We start from the raw sequence: 20,730 nt of genomic DNA, 5'->3' as shown, positions 1-20,730 counted from the left end.
CTCTCTCTGTATCAAAAATAAATAAAACATTAAAAAAAATTATTTAAAAAATTTTTAAAGCTTCATACTTGAGAATGGGAAGTGGTTCTTTCCTTTTTTAAATGTTGGGGAACCTGGTGGCTCAGTGGGTCAAGCATCCAACTTCGGCTCAAGCCATGAGCTCACAGTTTGGGGGTTCGAGCCTCGCATCGGGCTCTGTGCTGACAGCTCAGGGCCTGGAGCCTGCTTCGGATTCTGTGTCTCCCTCTCTCTCTGCCCCTCCCCTGCTTGCACTCTGTTTCTCAAAAATGAACAAACATAAAAAACCTTTAAAAACTGTTCCCACCACGGAGCTGGGAGGCAAGCTGGCCGCAACACGGGCCTGGCCGTCCTGGCCTTGGCGACCGCTGCACCCCCCAGGGTACAGAAGACGTGTCCCGAACACACACGTGCCCTCCCCAAGCAAGGGATAAACGTCCTCCGTCTACACAGCCTGGCTCTCCATTTACCAAAATTTCCACGAGTCTTGGAAACCAAAGGAGAGGAAACTATTCTCTGAAAATTGCAGCAAGGGGCCAGGGCGTTCCGACGCCGCTGGCGGAGACCCCGGCCCTCAGTGCGTGCTTGTGCCTGGATGCCTGTCACCCCGCCTTCAGCCTGCTCATCTCCCCACCAGCGCCGCTTCCGATCCGCCACCCTTCCGGTGGGCCTCCCTCCAGAACCGCATGGAGCCCACGCCCCTCTCGCCAGCCACCGCACGGCCACCAGCACCCAGCCCTGCCTTCTGCTGAGAGCCGGGCTTCGGAGCCGTTCACAACACAGGTCAGATTTTCCACTGCCTCCCTCAAAGTCCTTGCCATGGCCACAGCGTCCCTGTGACCCGCACAGACCCGGCTAATCTCTGACTGCCTGTCCCTTGCCAGTGCCGACCAGCCCAGCCCAAGGGCTGGGACGCCGCCCCTCAGAGGCCCTGCTGGAGCTGCCCCTTCGGGACCCTCGTGGCTCAACCCCCCATTTGTCCCATCCTCCATCTCCTGCAAGCCTCGCTCAGATGTCTTCTCAGTGAGGGCTGGCCTGACCGTCCCACTTAACCCCAGCCCACCCCAACAGACCCCCATCCTCCATGCCCAGCACCATGGCCTCCTGAATTACTATATAATTCACTTTCTCATTACGCTTACGGTTCATCTCCTTATGCCAGAACGTAAGACCTCAAAGATGAGGACCTCAGTGTTTGTCCTGTATCTCAGCATCTGGACCGGCGCCTGGCACACAGTAGGTTATCAATAAACAGCACAGGAGGCCCATAAGGCCAGAACCTCCAACTTTCTGAAAGAGCCTCAGATTTACCTGGAAAAATGGTAATGACTTGTTGAAATCTTTCATGTTCATTATAGCCTTCTAACACCCGTTCTAAGGAATCTGTAGGTGGAGGGAGGGGCAGTTCTGGTGATGGGGAACCTTCCAGGCCTCGAGAGGCTCATGCAAGGCTACATGTGACTGAAGAGGAAGACAGTGTCACGTGAGGAGGTGGGGGACACGGAGCCTGGAGCACCGGCCAGCCGGTGCCCGGTGCAGTGCAGTCCTGGGAGTGCGGGCCCAAGCCTGGGCTCACCCAAAGCCGGAGTTGGGAGACAGGCAGGGAGAAAACAGGCAGGAGGCAGAGGGTGAGAGTGAGGGTGAGGAAGGGAAGCAACGAAAGGAGGTAAAACTGACATCCCACTGGGTAGGAGGGGGAGCTGGTGAAGTCCCTCGTGGATCAACCAGGTTCTGGCTCTACCAAACCTCAACCTTGGATCTCGTCCTCATGCACAGGACACCTGCTCAGTCCGCTCAGGGAGCCCCAGCTCCGGGTCTGACCAGGATCCTCACCGCCCCCCCCCACCCCCCGCCCCCGAGGTGAGCCGATCGCCTGGCCCGCCTTCAGCATGGAGCCTGTGAGGTGGGTCTGGCAGAACCTGACGCTTCCTCATAGCGGTGTCCCTCCGTGCCCCCAGTTGCTCCGGGGGGCAGCCCCACTGCCCTTCGGGGTGGGGGCCTGGGCTCCACCCACAGGTCACCAGGCAGGGCACCCTCAGAATCACCTTCTCTTTAACGGAACCAAGGTACAAAAGCTTTTACTAAAACAGAAGAGAATCCCCTCGGTGGAAGAACTGCATCCAGAAGACGGTGCCCGTAAAGGTGACATTGTACTCACTGCTGGCTTCCAGAGTCATCCTGGGAATTATTTCATTGGAGCTATTTTACCCAGGATTCTTTTACTGGCGATTACTCTACCTCCAAGTAAACTGAATCTAAGTATGATGTGGTTGCTGAACAGGGTGGGAATAATAAAACCAGTAAAGTTATATATTCTAACGTCTTACTGGTTTTCACCTTTATATTAAGATCCCTTCTCTTTCCCTGGATTACGACACACACACACACTCACCACATGTTTATATTATGTATGTAAACGTAGATGTTGTTATTTGGTTCTCACAGAAGGCCCACGAAGCTAACAGAGAAGATAAAATTTTTATCATCCATCTCTTGATAATTATTTTCAGATAAAAGTATTATAATCCAGGAAGCATTAATGATCCATCCAAAGCCACAAGGTCAGTGGTAGATGGGGATCTGAGTCCAGCTCTCTGGCCCCCACACGAGCAGGGATGTGTGAACTACAGGGCATCGGGTAGCCCCATTATTTGAGAAATCCACAGCTGAGCCACAGGAAAATGTCATGATACACTGTGAGAAAAGGTGGATTGTATAATTGGAAAATGAAAACGGGGTATACACAATGAAATGCTATCCATCCAGCAAAAAGCTTATGCCAGCTGTGGAAATATGATTTTTTTTCTTTTACTTATCTGTGTCCTACATTTTTTTCAATTTACAAGAAAAAATATGAAAGTTGCATTTCCTTGAGGAGCCTGGGTTTAGAGGCTCCTCACCCCGGGAGGAGATGCAGCCCCAGGGCGGGGCAGCTGTGGAGGAACTGCCTGCATCCACCGTTACCTTTCCACCTGAGTGTCTGCATCTTAAGCCACTAACACCAAGGATAACAAGCTTCTACCACAGCTTAACTCAGAAACACCACAGAGAGCTCATGGAACTCACAGCAGTGCGGTGCAACCTGGCCTGGCTTCATATTCGGTTTCCCTCCTGCAGGAGAAGCACGATTATTTGGAGCAGGTGTCCCAGGGCCCGCAGCCAGGCCGGCCGAGACCTTACCTGTTGATCTCCAGAGTGTGCACGCCGTACTTGCTCTCGATTCTGTACTTCCCTGGCTCTCCTGCTTGGCAGATCAAACTGCCATTTTTATACCTAAACGAGGGAAACATTTATTTTAGCGCGAAGGCAGAATGGACTTCGGCATTAAGTCCCAGCCTTCCTTGTGGCCCCTTGGTGCACTGCTCCCCGCCTGTGCCAGCCTCACGCAGAGCCGCTGGGCCCAGTGGAGCAGCTGGAGAGGGGTCTAGGGCCCGTGTCTGTCCGTCCGCCTAGGAGAGAGCAGCTCTTACTGGATTCAGCCCATCTGGGCAATCCTCAACTTATGACCGAGAGTGCCGGAGGGCTCCTTGGACTTTGTCAGGAATTCAGGAAAAAATCCTTCCGTGACAGAAAAATGTTGCCAGTGTTTGCTGGGGCCCAGGCCAGCCTCTCCAGAGAATTCCACGAGATCAGACCCCACTGGAGCCTCCTCGCCCCACACGGGACAGCAGGACCTTGTCTCTCTGAGATCCTGACTCGGTGGGTCCCAGCCTCCCCTACCCAACAGTCAAGTGGGCTCCATTTTTCTGATCCAGGCTGAGCGCCCCAATCCAAGGCATGAGTAAAATGCTTATGGTTTTCGCAGCAACCTACAACCTTCGGGAAAGTTATTGTCACTTCCACCAAGTGGGGCCTGGAGAACCAGCTCGGCAGCGCAGGGCCGGTCCACCACAGCCGCGCCGCCCCCGCCTCCTTCGGGGAGCCTTCCCACAGTTAGAGGCGGAGCCGCCAGGGAGCGCACAGGCCATCCTGTGTTTCTCGTGAGCGAAAACCCTGGGAAACGCAGCTAAGTCAGCGGCACTAACAAAAGTACTGCCGGGGAGTCCATCACGGGAGTCCTGGGAGATTTTATGAATACATTTCCCGGGGAGTCTGGCACAAGGTGGTCCGTGGAAGGGGGCTGTGCGGTGTGCTTCCTTCGTGTGGCTCTCCACCCGACAGGCGGGCCCCCTCTTACCAGACCCTCGCCAGAAGGTCATGATCTCACAGTTCGTTTGATTGACCCCCGTGCCTAGGTTTCTCTGTCGCTCGCTCTCTGCCCCTCCCCCCCCTCACGCTCTCTTCTCAAAAATAAACAAACATTAAAAAATTAATTTGAAAAAAAAGAGCAAGAGCAGGCCAGCGGCCCCGGGGCCGGAAAGGGAAGAGCGCTCACCACTGCACCACGGGGGTCGGAAAGCCTTGCACGGTGAAACACAGCTTCACGGACATCCTCTCCCACACGGTGTGCGACCGCAGGCGCACCAGGATCTCGGGGGCCCTGCGCATCCGCTCCACGTACGAGTGCCTCTCCCCGGCCAGCTTGTCCTCCACCTGTCCCGGGGACAAGGTCGGTGAGCGCACCTGCGGGAAGGGGGCGCGTCCCTGCCCACGGCGCTCGACGCCTAGGGACAGCCCCCCAGGGGACGCCGACGGCCCCTACCATCTGCTGGATGGCGTATCTGTCCAGCTTGTCCTGCGCCTGCACGCGCGCCAGGTGCACGCTCTCCTCCGCGTCCGCCAGCTCCCGGAGGAAGCGCTGCCGCTTGGCTTCTCCATAAGCAGCCACCACGGACTCGAACCTGCAGGAGGAGGGATCATCCTCAGGACACCGCGCAAAGGGCCTGTGGCCAGGGCAGGCCTGCGCTCCAGACACGCGCTCCCCAGGCGCCGAAGCGGGCTGGGCAGACGCTGCGTCTGCCTGCGGCCGTCTCTTTCGTGAGCGGACCGCACAGAGAGCAGTGACGAGGGCACGCCTGATGCAGACGGAAGGCAGTTCGGGGACACGCCCATCGCGCTCCTGCACCGAGAGGCGCGCACGCCGGCGCTGCCTTTCCAGGCGCACTGTGCGCAGCCACGTGGTCGGGGCGGCAGCGAAACACGGGCGTAGGAAGGACTTGGTGACACGCGAGGATCGGGGTGCACAAATGGCGGGTACAGACGCGGTCCCAGAATCTGAGATCCCTTCAAAACAGGGACACGTCGGGGCACCTGAGGGGCCCAGTCGGTGAAGCGTCCGACTTCGCTGAGCTGTCAGCACAGAGCCCGATGTGGGGCCCGAACCCTCGGACCATGAGATCATGACCTGAGCCTAAGCAGATGCTTAACCAACGGAGCGACCCAGGTGCCCCTATTTATGTGCACGTTTTGACGTGATTCGCTTACAAAAGAAATCCTTACTGTATAATAAAGTCCATGAGGCAAAATTCCCGTGAGGCATTTAAAAGATTAAAAATCAGGGCTAATCTCTTCAGCCCTTGTTTTTACATTTTTATTCCACAGATCTTTCAATGATGAAATTCATCAAAAATGAAACCTGTTCACCAAAATCTCATCCTTCTTTCAGGTTTCCCGTGTGTGAGAGACACAGAGAAAATCTAGAAAGAGGAGGGAGGCGTGAGGGAAACGAGCAGGGAGCTCGCAAAGCCCTCCTGACGCCTAAGTGTTCGTCAGACCGCCACCTGTCTCTCGGTGACCTGGAAATAATTTTAAGACTGACGTCCCTATTAATCCGCCTCACTCTGGTGACATTTTCCCCCACGAGCCGAGGGCGCTGACACGCAGGGCACGGCCGTTTGCAGGACCTTCCGGACGCTGCCCCGCCGGCCCCGCGGGGAGATCACCTTGCGGAGCCCGCCAGCCACCGCTCTGCTCCGCCGCCTCAGGAGGCTGTCGCCGAACTCTGACATCGGCTTCACACGCCAGGTGGTGGGGACTGACCGTGAGAATCCGCCTGCGTGGGCCGGCGACAGGGGTCGGACGCAGGGGCCCGGCGGCCAGGCACACGCGGCCCGGCCCTGTCCGCTCGGTTCCCTCTTCTGCAACCCTTACCCTGTTAGGATTCACTGACATCTGATTGGACGTTGGGTGACGCAGAGGGCAAGTGGGGGGCGGGACTTAGCGCTTTTGTTAGAAGCAAGGGTGACCCGGGGGCACCTGGGTGGTTCAGTTGGTTAAGCCTCTGGCTTCTCACGTTCGTGGGTTCGAGCCCCACGTCAGGCTCTGTGCGGACAGCTCGGCGCCTGGAGCTGCTTCAGGTCTGTGTCTCCCTCTCTCTGCCCCTCCCCTGCTCAAGCTCGGTCTCTCGGTCTCTCTCTCAAAAATAAACGTTAAAAAATTATTTAAAAATAAAATAAATAAGTAAGTAAGTTAAAAAGAAGCACGGGTGACCTTGCAGGCCCTCTCGGGTGTGCTTCTGGCCACCGCCTGGTCACTGGCCCCCGCTGGGCCTTCAGGCCGTCCCGGTCCAGCCCACCCCAGGCACCGTGACGCCGCGGGCCTGCGCAGCCGCAGGACTCGGCAGGCGGTCTGGGGGTGGGGCGTGGTTACCTTCTCTTCTTGTCCTGCTCCTCCTCCTCCAGCTCGGTGCTCACCCTCTTCGCACAGATGCTGCACGTGGTCGTCCCTCCGAACGACGCCTGGCTGGAAGCCCTCTGGGAGGGCGACTTCTGGGCGGACGACTGGGTGGTCGTGCGCCTTGGTGAGCGCGGAGGAATCCGAGACCCGCCGTTAGAGGGCGGGCGGGGCCGCGCCACAGACACACGGGCGGGAAGGAGACAGGAGATAAAACTGAGCGGGCGGCACGCCGTCGGAGGCTCCTCGCCCCGTGACAAAGTGAGGGCTGCTGGCGGGGAGGTGGGGGATGGGCACTGGGGGTCCCATGTAAGTGATGAGCCTCTGGGTTCTGCTCCTGAAGCCAACACTCCTCTGTATGCTAACTAACTTGAATTTAATTAATTTTTTTAATGCTAAAAGAAGGAGCACTTGGGGGGCTCAGTTGGTTACGCTTTGAACTTCAGCTCAGGTCATGATCTCAAGGATCCTGGGGTTGAGCCCCCCATCGGGCTCTGTGCTGACAGCTCAGAGCCTGGATCCTGCTTTGGATTCTGTGTCTTCCTCTCTCTTTGCTCCTTCCCCACTTGCACCTTATCTCTGTCTCTTTCAAAAATAAATAAATATTTAAGACCATTTTCAAACAATGCTAAAGAAATAGTGAAAAATCAAATTTAAAAAGTACACAAAGTTATCATAACAGACACGCCACCTCTCTTGGGCACACCGCAAGGCACGCGGCACGCGGGAGTGACGGCACACGCACGTGTGTGCAGACACAAACGGTGTGGGGGGCTCACAGCGAACACACGCACAGGCGTGCACGCACGCAGTGATTGGCACCCCTGCCCCGTCTGCACTCGCTCATCCTCAGAGGGGCGCACGGGTGAGCCGGCCTGTCACCCTTGCCATTTTCCATCGGTGCCAGCCAGTGCCTTCTGCGCGCCCTTGGCCTGACGCCACAATTATTTATATATATCTCCCGGGATCTGAGGCCCTCGGGGCTGCCGGGAGCTGTGGCTGTTAGTACCCAGGGTGGCAGCAGGACACGGAGCCATAGGCATGTCTAAATATGGGTGGTGGTGTCTGTCTGTCCTTCGGCATGGCCGTCTGCCTGGCTGGCCCATGGCAGTCCCGGGCTCTGTGGACCGGCGCGTGCCTCGGGCCCCGAGGACGCTGGCCACACACACAGTGGGATCTGCAGCTTGACGCCAGCCTTTCAGGCACTGGATAAAGTCCCTGTCCTGATATGTGTATTATTATTGTAGCAAAATTATTGGCACCAGCCTCCACGTGACCTTTACTCTGCCCCCTTGAGCTTTCCCCCCATGTTCTTCCCCTTGCCCTTCTCATCACTGTTTGCTGTGCTGACAGGCTTGGTTTTTGGTTTTGAGGGGTTTTTTTGCTGTTTTGTTTTGTTTTGTTTTGTTTTGTTTTGTTTTGTTTTTGAGAGCAAGACAGCGAGCTGCCGAGGAAAAGCGAGAGGGAGACAGAATCCCAAGCAGGCTCCGCACTATCAGCGCAGAGCCCAATGCAGGGCTCGATCTCACAAACTGTGAGATCATGACATGAGCCAAAATCAAGAATCAGACATTTGTGGCACCAGGGTGGCTCAGTCCGTTAAGCAGGCCCTGGAGGTTCACTATTTGCAGCCCTGCGTCAGGCCCTGTGCTGACAGCTCAGAGCCTGGAGCTGCTTCAGATTCTGTGTCTCGCCTCTCTCTCTGCCCCTCTCCTGGTCACGCTCTGTCTCTCTCTCAAAACAAATAAACATTGGAAAAAAAAAGAATCAGACACTCAACCAACTGAGCCATGAGGTGCCCCTTAGTGTCCTTCTAGATCCTAGTTCTGGGAGATGTGTAAGAAGAGCAAAGTCAAGGAGCACTTACTAAAACGTCTCTATGTTCATCATCTGAACTAGGGGCTCAGAGCCGGTCTACCAGGATCTTCCAGGACCTTCCAGGACCCGCCAGCATCTGCCAGGAACCCGGTGGGGCACCACCCGGAGCTTACAGTGCGGCCAGGAGAGCCAGACATCCCCTGGGCACTGGGCGTGGGCCTCAGGGGCCTGCCGTCTCTGAGCCTCCCCGTGCTCCTGTCCAACTACAGGGACTGAACGCCAGAGCCCCGGCCGCACCCCTCCCGGTCTAACGGCGGAATTTCAACTTACTTTTTGACAGCGTACTCATCCAGAAGGTACCTCGTTTGGACATTGCGGTACGCCTGGTCGTAGTGTTTGTGTCGCCTCTGGTAGAAGGGCACCGCGGTGAGTGACATCTCTGCGGGCACCTGCGAGTAAGGGGGTGGCGGGCAGCGCTGAGCTCCTTCCCACATGCGGTCCTGCCCGTCTGCACGAGCACACTGAGTTGTCCCCAAGGGGGAATCAACGTCAGTTACTAAAACCCCTTCGGGAGAGGGAGGCATGGAAGAAAGTGTATATAAGTGAAAATACGCCGGGGCCAGAGTCCAGACACCTATCAGGTCCCCTGGGATCCGATGCCATTTTTTGTTTGGTTCTATGGAAACTAGAAGGAAGATTGGACTGTAAGTTTCTTTTCATTGTGAGCTCACCAAATGTTTATAGAATACCCCGTTTATCCAAGGCGACGTGAAAGGCAATGTGAGTGATAAGGTTAAAAATAGGTAAAACACAGATTAGAGAAGTAAACAAACACTTAGGATACAAGATAAGAGCAGAGAGAGATACGAACGCTCCAGGAAGTGAGGGGGGCACATGCAACAGAGAGGGCAGCCACATGCGGTCCCCTGAAGTAGGTGGCATTTGAGAAGAGCCTTGACAGATGGGCAGGGTGACAGATGGACATGGGGCGGAGAGCAGGACATCCCATGAGCACAGGTAGGAGGCGCGATGCTTGAAGAGACATAACCAGAAATCACTCTGGAAAGACTGTAACCACATATGGGGCTTTTGGATCCTCCAGGGGCCTCTGCAGCTCGAAAGGAGACCTGAAGAGGGAATTCATCTCCAGGATGCTGTCCAGATAAATCCCATCCCACGGGGTACGTGTGGAGGCCCCCGGCCGGGGCGGGCAGCAGCAGGGCTGAGCTCAGCACGGAAGCCTGGGGGACGTGGGCGGGCGAGCACATCTTGGTTGCCTTCTCCAGAAACGCGAGGTGACAGATCCGACCTGCTGCGGGGTGGGGTCTGGGAGTCTGCAGCAGTGCTGGCCCTGGCCGCGGGGCCACCTGCACCACACCCCCACCACAATAAACAGAGTGCCATTTCTCCCTGGCCTGTCTGACTCCCTCTGGAGTGGAAACACACAGTATTCCTAAACCTCGGTAATCACTAGCTTCCCAAATAGAGGGGCAAAGGAGTTCCCGATCTGAGCCCCACTTTGGTCCTTTGTGTTTAAAGTAATCTGCCCCAGTTTGGAGAAGGAACTTGGAGGCAGGGCCCCAAGCCGCAGTGCCAGGGACCACAGGGACAGAGGCAGGAGGCGCAACAACAGGTGAGGCTCTGGGGTGGAACAGCCTCACCTCCGCCACCGTCCAGACCTTTGCACGGATGTTATGAACCCTCCAAGCGCACTCCTCGTGATCGATCCCCTGTCGACTGTGATCCCCTAAAATCGCAGAATCATAGAGCTTGGGAAGGTCCTTAGGGATTAATCATCCAAACCCCACTGTACGGGGGGAGGGGACCAGATGCCAGCGAGGGGCAAGGATTCCCCAGAAGCATGTTGAAAGGGCATCAGACTTCTATTTCTGGGCCTCTGACCCTCTGCTACAGGAATATGGGTGTTTCCTCTTAAAAATCAACTGGTCAACCAGTTGACTTCAGTGGACCCTCCTCCTGAGGGCCGGGCATGGGTTGGACAGAACAGATCTGATTATAAACATGCAACAGAACGTGCGTCTAACAGAACACAGTGAAAACAGCTTCGACAGAGGTATTAAAGTGCTGAGACCAAGGCCACAGGTTTGACATCTGGTAGCCGGAGTCTGGATCCTGAGGCCCGCACGGTGACATGGCTGTGCGTGACTTTCTCACTGCGATAACTCCGGGATTCCGATCGGATTCTGTGGAATGCTTGTCATACATCTCCAACACCCAAACTCGGTAGCTGTCCCCACCACGTTCTTGCTGCGTGCTGTCACTGGCCTTCAGCTGAACACTGTGGGTAGGAAAAGGTCTCTGAAAGAAATGCATAGTATCACTTTAACATCTGAAATGTCCTTGATGGCATCTCAGTGGATTCTCCTGCGAGTTCATTGAGGTGAATCCTCAAGAAAAGCTTCCTGCCTGTAATGGCGTGCCTTCCACCGACGGCGTCCAGAGCCCACCAGGGGCTGCAGAGAGCTCCCACTCGGAGTCAGAGCAGGGATAGGGACACGCTCAGGCTTCTCCCACCACTCCTGCAGGATGGCAGAAAATTCTACGGCAGAAATCCAGGTCGATGCCCGCAGGCGCCCCGATGCCAGGTGGCCACGTCCCATCCCAGTCCTTACCAAGCTTCTGCTGAGTGAACATCAAACGTGTTTGCCCTTCTCGGTGAAGGGAGGAGCCCAAGAATGACCCAGAGGACGAGAGACGATACGCTTTCTTGACCTGTGTAAACGGTGGCAGCCGGCACCCCAGAAGAGGGTGAAACACACTGGTGGGATCTGTGTTTTTGTTCTCAGTGTGAAAAGGCTCATGAGACCAGCTTCCCTCACAGCCTGACGACCACCCCCTTCGCCTCGCTCGCAACGGCCGGTCCAGTGCTCCGTGAACCATCAGCACCCAACGTATCACCGATTTGCATCGCCACATGGCCTTGGACGTCCTCAACACTTCCCACTGGAGGATCGTACGTACACTTTGTAAGGATCAGCGACACGGAGCCGGACTGAAGTGCACACGGCTCCGGCGGTCCTCGCTCTGGCTCGTAGACCTGCCGTCGCCATTTCCCCCCACCCAGGACGGCCGTGGCCGAGGCAGGAAGAGAGCACTGCAGCTCACTGGTTCCCACGTTGACTCTCTCTCCCTGCTTGATGAAAGGCTGTGCAGAGGGCCATCGCAGTCAGGAGCTTTCAAGGACTCTGCAAAGGCGATTATCCTCACTGCTACCCACTTTGCATTCCACAAACATGTGGCGCACCTGCCACATGGCAGCCACGCCTGAAGCACAGAACCGCTGCATTTCAAGGATGGGACCGTCTTAGAGCCCCCCTTGCTCCAGGGAGGACGGCAAGCTCACGTCTTCCATACACCTGAACCTTGTGCCACTGTGGCCTCAGCTCCCCCTGCCTGTGCTGGCTTCTCCCCACCCCCTGGGTGACCCAGACAGAGCGGCGGGACCACCAGGCAGCCCGCGTCTACGTCCAGGCTGCTCGATCCCTTCCCTGCGCAGTGGACCTCACTCTCAGAGCCTCCCCCGTCGTCCCTGCCACCCCAGGCCAGGCATGCTGAGATCTCTTGGAAGTGTGCTCCCTGCAGGCTCAGCACATGCTCACGGCTACAGCCTCGGGTCGCAAGGCATTTATTTGAAACCACAGAGAGATTCCACAACTTGCCACAGATGATGTCATTCTGTCCCGGGTGAATCTCAGGCTTCCCTATGAGGAAACTGAGTATCAGATGGAGAAAATCATCTGTCCGGGTCACTGGTTCTTGGGAGACGGAGCTGACGTCCCACCTGGTCCTTGTGACCCTGCGCCCAGCCCACCTGCCCGCCCCATCCCCGCCACTCAGGGAACACTTCTGACACGTTTGGGAATTATGACACCAGAGTGAAACTCGAGCCTGTCCTCAAGTACAGGAGCCCGTGTGTCTGTGACATGCTTAGACCTAAACCCTTCCTGCCAACGGAATTTGGAACCCGCCTTTCATGCCACCAAGAAGAAATTGAACCTGTGGACACATTTCAACTACAATGCATTTATTTCCATTTAGTAAAAGAAACTGTGCAGCTAAAAATGTCAAAGTCAAGGGACATACCAAGTGAAAGCTTTTCTAGAGGAACAGAAAGGATTGGCTGGCACCCACAGCTGACCGATGCCGCCAAGTAACTCGACTCTCAGACCCTGAGACACGGTCTGATCACCCTCATCCGTGCTGGGGCCTACTCTCCCCAAAGCTTTTTCCAAATGACTTAGCATCAACAGACCACTGAGCAAAAAACCTCTCCTAAAATCATCCTCAGTATAAATCTAATACGGTTTGACGTCTAACGTCTGGTGGCTGGATTTCTCCAGCGTTCCTCCGAATCATCTTTCAGAACCACGACACTGTGGTAGAGGTCGGTCCTCAAGCCCCGGGGCTCTCTGGCTTCCAAGGACCCTGCGTCCCTCTGTCCTGATGCCAGAGCAGGATCCAATTCGATCGAGCGACAAGATCATGTGCAGCTTCCTGGACAGGAGAACTTTCCGGCAACCGAGACAGCTGCCGTTTCTTCACAAATCCACAGAATTACAAACAAATCAACAGTTACAGAAATATCTCAACTCTGTGAACTTTGACGCACGGGGTCTCCTGCGCTTTGCACGGGCGAAGGCCTCTCATTCAGCCTTAGTTTCCAGTAAATTTGCTGCAAACATAACCCAGACCTGGTTTATTTAAAACTTCACTTAAATGATCTTTGTTCCACTTGCTCTTGGATGCCTGTCACTTGTGCCGGAAAGTGAGGCCGAGACCTGGGAGATGGGACGGTGACCCTTCCTTCTGTGCCCGCGGCCCCAGCACCCTCATCACAGATGCACCTCCATGGGCGTGAGCACACACGCAGCTCCGTCGAGGGTGCTGCGCCCAGAGACTCTGCAGGACCGTAGCTCCTCACAGAGCACGGAGAAGGCAGCCTGGGAGGCTGGCATCCCACCGTGTGAGCCTGGGACCCCGGGGGTGGGGGGCAGCCTCCTTCCCCGCCCCCAGACACCAGCGTCCGGGGCCAGCTGAAGACCCGGCTTCCTCCCTGTCTCCGGAAAACACCCGTTTTAGTTCACAGCTTCCCAAGTCTGCCCTGTCCCTACAGACTCCTTCACGCTCCACTCACAGACTCCGGGCCCGGCAGGAAAGGCGGCCAAGCCCGGGTCCAGGGGCAGGTGCCCTGAGTGGGTGGCACACGGTAACACTCGCGACCGTGACTGAGGAAGCAGGAGTCTCGCCCGGGCAGGACGGGGCGCGGGCCCAGCCGTCCGCTGTCTGTCTGACGGAGCCCCAGCTGGCCCTGCCCGCCCCTTAACAGGTCCACCTCGGAACCTGCCCCCGGCCTTGGCATCGCCACTCCTTCTTCCAGAGCCCCAGGTTAGAAAAGGAAAGGAGAAAAGGGGACTCACCCAGAGAGAACAGAAAACGGCGAGGAGGAGGACAGAGAGGAGAGACAGCGAGGAGGAGGGACGGCCGGCTGGCCCACGACGCACCTCTGGCTGAGGAAGGCACGGCTATTTCTCCCTGCAAGGGCCCGGCCCTCCCTCCCATTTATGGCCCGGGGAGGCGCTATATATAGCCACAGGGACCGCCTCGCCTGAACTAATACCTGCACCATAAGTCATCCACCCAATCTAAAAGGGAAAAGGCTTCGAGTCGGAAAAAATTAAAATCACAAAGTGCAAAGTGTCTGTCCTGAGCCACAGAGCACACCTGTCTCTTCCCAGGCGTCGGTGCGGCGCTGGGCGATCGACCAGGAGAAGAGGGAAGGGCTGGCCGTCCACGCCTGGCTCCCCCGACGCTTTCTAACTTCTACACAGAAATTCTCAGGCTTCTTTTCGATCCTGTGGAGGCGCAGGTCCACTGGGGCACAGACTGCTGCTTCCCGAGGAGTCTGAGGACAGCCTGAACGTCAGTGGCACACTGCCATTTTTCCCCAGGGCACTCAAGTGCTTCTGTCCCCAGGAAGGGAAGGCGGCCTCTGTGCCCTTTGGGTGTTTGCATTTGTTTTGTGTCTATTCCAGAAATGACTCAAGCTTTCTCTGCTCTCATCCTGAGGTTAATTTAGCAGGGATGGCCCTCCTGAGAGAGAAGGCATGCCTAGTTGGCAAGTTACATCTTATTTATAGTCATTACCACAGACATGTGCTGCATCTCACAACCAGAGAACTGCAGCGTGCCCATCTTTTTGCACAGCATGTGTCCAAATATAAATAACACATGCCTGTCATGGTCATGTGCTGTAACTTGGCACGAATCACCAAGGGGGGGGTGTGTGGCTGTGGCCCACAGCTCACCACAGAGGCCGTGTGACCTTCGGCCGGCTGGTCTACCTGTCGGTTTCCCCGTCTGGAAGGCTGTCTTACGTTTGTCATGGCAATCAGAGAAAACACCATCCTGGGAAGGGCCTGGGCACTAAAAACAGCCTCTGTGCTCACACAGCTGGTGCCTCAGGAACGTTGCCAAGGACCAGCAAACCCGGTCAATGAGTGTGTGAATCAATTACCACCAAGACACAGAGTGAGCGCCACTTACTTCGCACACCTGCGAGTCCGGGCACACTTCGTTGGGGCCACACACTCGTGTTGCGTCTCAGTCCCCGTTAGTGTTCCAATGGCCTAGCTTTCAATCTAATAAATGTTAAATGGGATCAAATCAGCCCAGGCAGTTGGTGTGTTACCTGTTTATGACCTTCTTGAGGAGACCAATCCTGGCCTCGACCGTGAGGCCCTCCAGGACTGCCCGTAGCGGGCTCTGCCCCCGCCCCAGGTGCGGCCCCACAATGCAGAAAGGATGACAACAGGGCCCGTCTCCCATCAGATGGCACCTCGATCATGTGAGCCCCAGGACACGAGCCTCTCCCAAGAGCACACTCTCATTCCGGGGAGAGACCGTCCCCTGATGGGACCCAGGGGCAGACCAGCCCCTCGGGCTCCTCCCTGTCCATTTCAGGATCGCTCCGGCCCCTCCTACACCGCAGGAGGCTCACTCCTAGAAGGCCTCCTAGAAACACGGACTGTCCCAGCCACACTGCGCAGGGAAGCCAAACGCTGATCTGGACAGAGTGGCCCTGACAGGAAGCGAGAGTCCCCTTCACTGGGGGCGAGACTGTCTGCCACCAGGGGGCCATTGCTGTCCTCCTTGCCATGGGCACTGCCCTGTGAGGGGCACCCGCGGGCAGCCCGGGACGCACCCGTGTGCTCAGACGCGCCACACGGCATTGTCCGACAGCCTCCCGATCGCGGGACACCAAAGTCCCCTCTGCTGAAGCTGCCCGGACTCAGGTTCCTATCCTGTGCGACCCAGAGAATCCCGAGTGACAAAGACAAACACGCGGAGATTTTCTCTGCAAGCCCACAGCTGGAGTTCGCACCGTGCAAAGGATAAAGGAAATCAGCATCGATGACAAGAGTCAGATGATGTAAAAAGGACACGGGAGCCTGACAAGTGGCATCGGATGCTCACCTTGAGGGGACCCGTGCACGGTGCATGGTTCACAGGGCAAAGTCAAGTCCTCAGGATTTCGTTAAGCTCTAGCACAGGGCCCAAAACGGATGTTCAGGCCACAAAATCTATTTGAATATTTGAGAAAGAGCAAAATTGTTCTTAAGGTATTTTGCTAACTTCCATATACTCTGTCTTAGAAAGCAACAACAACAAAACCAGTCTAACATATTTTAGGAACGTTCTATCCAACCTGCCGACTATTCCGAGCTATTCTACATTACAAAGGATGGGGCCTCACAGAAAAGGCACATCAGCGTTCCAGGAGGGCCGCAGAGTCTGCGGTGCATCATGGCAGAAACATGGGTCCAGGACGCACAGGCCCCAGAAACACGGGCCCAGGACACACGAGCCCAGCCCGCCAAGATGTCCCCCAACCTCGGCTGCCTTGCTGCGTGGCCTGTGGGATGCTCGTTGGCCTGGATTTCCTCACCGTTGAAGGGGGGCCCCCAGTGCGGCCCGCAGGGACGGTGAGCGGCTGACAGCATCAAGACCCTGACGGGGGCGCGGACCCCAGGCCCAGGCTCCCCGACCCCCCCAGACTGCTCATCCCGCTGGCATAGGGCTGTCCATATCTCCCCAAAGAGCGTGACCCCCATGTTCTGGCCGCAGTGGGGCAGGGCTGCCCTGGCCGTAGGCTGTCCTGGGAACAGGCGTCCTGTGCCAGCCCAGCTCGGGGGCTCTGGTCAGTGCTCTTCCCGGCAGCTGTCACCTAAACATGCCCCCTCAGCATGGCCATGAGTCTTGGTGCCTTCCCCTCCTGGCCTGTGAGCATGCGGAGCTCCAGGCTGCCCCCCCCCCCCCACAGCCGGCTTCATACTCGGACCTGAGCTAGCACAACGCTAACAGAGACCCTCGAAAGTGCTGTAAGGCCATCTCTGTCCCGGTCCCATTTTAATCTGCTTAAAATATCAAACTTCTGCATGAAATTTCTGAAATGACAATCTGATTTTTTAAATGGGCAAAGGCAAGGGCACCTGGGTGGCTCAGTCAGTGAGCATCTGGCTTTGGCTCAGGTCATGATCTCACAGTTTGTGAGTTCAAGCCCCACATAGGGCTCTGTGCTGACAGCTCAGAGCCTGCTTTGGATTCTGTGTCAGCCTCTCTCTGCCCCTCTCCCACTTGTGCGCTCTCTCTCTCTCTCTCTCTCTCTCTCTCTCTCTCTCTCTCTTTCTCTCTCTCTCAAAAATAAACAAACATAAAAAATAAAACAGGCAAAGGACTTGAAAGACATTTCTCCAAAGATGACACACACAGATGGCCAACAGACACATGACAAGATGCTCAACGTTACTCATCATCAGGCACGTGCAGATCCAAACCACAAGCTAGCACCTCACATCTGCCAGAGCGGCTAGCATCAAACATCCACCACGGACCCGAGACCAGAGGCGCTGGCGAGGACGCCGAGAAGTCAGAGCCCGCGTGCGCCGCTGGCCAGTGAGTTTGTGTTGTTTCCGCTGTGATCACCTTTGACCTTGCTCTCATCACACCGACAGGGAGAGCCAGCTTGGAAGGACCGATGGAGAGGTTTCCACATCGTCTCCCAGGGTGTCCGGGTCTCAGTTGGTCTCCCCGCCAAGGCGAACTCCTAGTTTTACCCTCTCCTAGAGGTCTGAGGTTGACTTCCACTTCTGTGCATACAAGTAGATCTATCACACTTCTGCCCGTGATACAACTGCTCTGTTGGGACAAGACTCTTTCCCAGAACGACTGAAAATTCAGATTAGATGTAAATAGGGAGGGTGCCCGGGCGGCTCTACTAGTTAGTGTCCAACTTGTACTCAGTTCATGATCTCACAGTTCATGAGTTCAAGCCCCACATCAGGCTCTCTGCTGTCAGTGCAGAGCCTGCTTGGGATTCTCTCTCTGTCTCTTTCTTTCTCAAAAGTAAACATTTAAACGGTTTTTAAATATAAATAAGGAAAGAGATGAGAAAGACAGAACAGATGTATGATAGAGAAGACAGCTGATAGATGATAGTAGACACAGAGACAGATGATGGCAGATAGATGAATCAGTCGATCAGCCAGGAGGTGAGACACGAAGCCCCAGTAGAGAACTGTCTTCCTGCACACTCTGAGAGCTAGGAAGGGAAATAGAGACCCGCTCTAGGAAGCAGAGAGCACAGCAGAGCTTTCTAGCAATGTCACAGAGCTGGGGAGAGGGCAATTGGAGCCGGTGTCAGAGGCCGCAGGCAGGATGTAAAAGGCCAGGATGGAAGGAAAGGGCAAGGTCCACAGATGTGAGCCCAGAGCTCGGCACGACCTTCACCCTGCGCACTGCAAGGGCAGAAAGCAGACAGAGTAGTTAAAAGGCAAAGCAAGGTTTCCAGTGGGCCTGTGGTGCCACTGAGACCAATACTGGGGTTTAGGACCCTCCAAAAAGGGAGGGCCTTATTAAACACCCACATTCTCCACTGGGACCCCGAAATGAACCACCCCATGTGCAGAGTGGGGGCACACGGGAGGCAGAGGGCCTCCCCACTCCTCCAGCCAGCTCTGCTTGTCCTCTGGACCCGGCAGATCAAAGTGCCATCTCCCCGCCGCTGTTCAGGACAGGTGACTCCATTCCATGAGGGCAGCGTCACTCAGAACCCGGATTATCTCTAAGGCAACTTCAGTCATTCAAGCCAAGGTCACTAAACAAGAAGACTATGGCTTGCCACGGCTGCTGTGATGATCATCGCAGTCTTGGTGGCTTACAACAGAAACGTAGTCCCTGCCCGTTCCGGAGGCCAATGTCAAAACTCAGTGTGTCGGGGGCTGTGCTCGCTGCAGGCTCCAGGAGGGGTCCCTTCTCCCCTCGTCCACCGCTATCTGCCGCTGTGACGCCTGTCTCGGACACCCTGGTCTCTGACTCCACGTCACCTTTCCTACGTCTGTGTCCTCTTCTGTCCCTCATCTGGACACTCGCATCAGATTTAGGCTCTATCGTAATCCTGTTTGATCTCAGAACAATCCTTAGCTAATTAGATCTGCAGGAACTTTACTTCCAAATAAGATCACATTACATGCAACCAGTGGGTGTGAAGGGGGGGGGGCTACGCAACCCAATATAAAGTCGTATGGAATGAACTAGCCCCTGGGTGGGCCAGTCACTTACGTGACGGAGTCTTGATTTCTCCTCAGAGTTTGTGAGATCGAGCCCTACCTCAGGCTCTGCCCTGACTGTGCGGAGCCTGCTTGGGATTCTCTCTCCCTCCTTCTCTCTGCTTCTCCTCCCTCCATCTCTCTCTCTCAAATAAATAAATAAAAACTTAAAAAAAAAAAAAGAATAAACTAATCACATAAAAATAACCCAGATTTCCAGTCATTGGAATTATTAAACACATTTTTGAATATCTGTGATTACTACGTTCAAGAAAAAAAGAGAAGATGGGGAATTTCATCAGAGTACTGCATTTTTTAAAGAACAACATAGATATTTTTTGTAATTTACCCTTTATTCTTTTTGAAAGAGACTTTACTTTTTAGATCAGATTTAGGTTCACGGCAAAATTCAGTGGAAAGTGCGGAGGTTCCCATCCGCCCGTGTCCCCACGTACAAACGACCTCCTCCACCATCAAAATCCCCACCAGATGGGGCATCTGTTGCCGTTGGTTGAACCCACAGGGACACGCGGTCATCACCCAGAGTGCACAGCTTACGCCAGGGCCCCACTCGGCACGGCACTTGCTGCGGGTGTGGACAGATGTATAACAGCACGTGTGCAACATTACAGTCACCAGAACAGTCCCGCTTCCTCAAAACCCCCCGGGCTCCGCCTGCTCATCCCTCCTCACCCCCAACTGCTGTCTCCTGTCTCCACAGTTTTGCCTCTTCCAGAATGTCAGAGCTGGACTCACACCATCCGCTGTCTTTGTGGGGGGCCTTCTTTCACTTATTGTCTGCATTCACGGTTCCTCCGTGTCTTTTCATGGCTTGATGGCCCGTTTCTCTTTAGTGCTGAATAATATTTCATTGTCTGGATGGACCACAGTGTAGCCATCACCTTCTGAAGGACATTCTGGTTGCTTCCAAGGCTGGCCAGTTAGAAATAAAGCTGCTTTATGTAAACATATATGTGCAGGCTTTTCAGTGAACATAGATTTTCAATTCATGAAACTTGTTTTCATGAGTTTTCAACTCATCAGCACCATTGTGGGATCACATGGTAAGAGTATGTTTGCTTTTCATAAGAAGCCACCAAGCTGTCCTCCGAAGCGTCTGCCCCATTCTGCGTCCCCTCCCGCGGTGAGGGAGAGCGCCCAGTGTCCCATCTGGTCACCAGCACCGGGTGTGGTCAGTGCTCTGGCTCTGAGCCTCTCCAGTAGGTGTGAGGTGACATCTCACCGTTGTTTTACTTTGTGTCTCCATAACGACGTGTGCAATATGCCCGCATACACTTACTTGCCATCTGTCGGTCTCCTTTGGTGAGGAGTCTGTTCGAGTCTTTTGACCATTTTTAATCAAGTTTTTAATTTTCTTGTTGAGCTTTATAAATTCTTTATACATTTTGGATAACATTCCCTTATCAGAGATGCCTTTTGAAAATACTTGTCCCCGACCGTGACTTTCTGCCCCGTCTCCTCACAATGTTCTTCACAGAGCAGACGTTTTTCATTTTAATGAAATCCAGCTGACCAATTATTCCTTTCACGGGCCATATTATTGGTGTTGTGTCTAAAAGTCATTGCTGTCCTCAAAGTCATCTAGATTTTCTCCCAGAATTTATTTTTTTAAAGGATAAAAAGAAAATTCAAGATCTCAGAAACACAACCAATGGGAAGAACTTAATAAAGAGCTTTAACAACACCTCCCCCCCGC

At 55.0% G+C, this 20,730-nt stretch overlaps 1 protein-coding gene across 2 annotated transcripts in view; it reads right to left on the bottom strand.

Annotated features, from left to right (window-relative positions):
- The window catches only part of MYOM2 (myomesin 2), a 67,293-nt gene extending 53,146 nt beyond the window's left edge, over positions 1-14,147 (bottom strand). The window contains exons 1-6 of one of the 2 annotated variants that reach the window (XM_029933669.1): positions 14,131-14,147; positions 8,719-8,837; positions 6,547-6,693; positions 4,661-4,799; positions 4,394-4,551; positions 3,199-3,291 (exon numbers count right to left, since the gene is read on the bottom strand). In XM_029933669.1, coding sequence (XP_029789529.1) covers positions 3,199-3,291; positions 4,394-4,551; positions 4,661-4,799; positions 6,547-6,693; positions 8,719-8,825 — 644 coding nt within the window. In that variant the 5' untranslated portion in view covers positions 8,826-8,837; positions 14,131-14,147. Of the gene's footprint in view, positions 1-3,198; positions 3,292-4,393; positions 4,552-4,660; positions 4,800-6,546; positions 6,694-8,718; positions 8,838-13,826; positions 13,905-14,130 lie in introns of those variants that run through there. The other variant, XM_029933662.1, reaches the window with a different exon arrangement.
- Between the last annotated feature and the right edge of the window lie 6,583 nt (positions 14,148-20,730).

This window comes from Suricata suricatta, chromosome 1 (genome assembly GCF_006229205.1).
Source record: "Suricata suricatta isolate VVHF042 chromosome 1, meerkat_22Aug2017_6uvM2_HiC, whole genome shotgun sequence".
Lineage (NCBI taxonomy): Eukaryota > Metazoa > Chordata > Mammalia > Carnivora > Herpestidae > Suricata > Suricata suricatta.
This window is presented reverse-complemented; position numbering and strand designations above follow the sequence as displayed.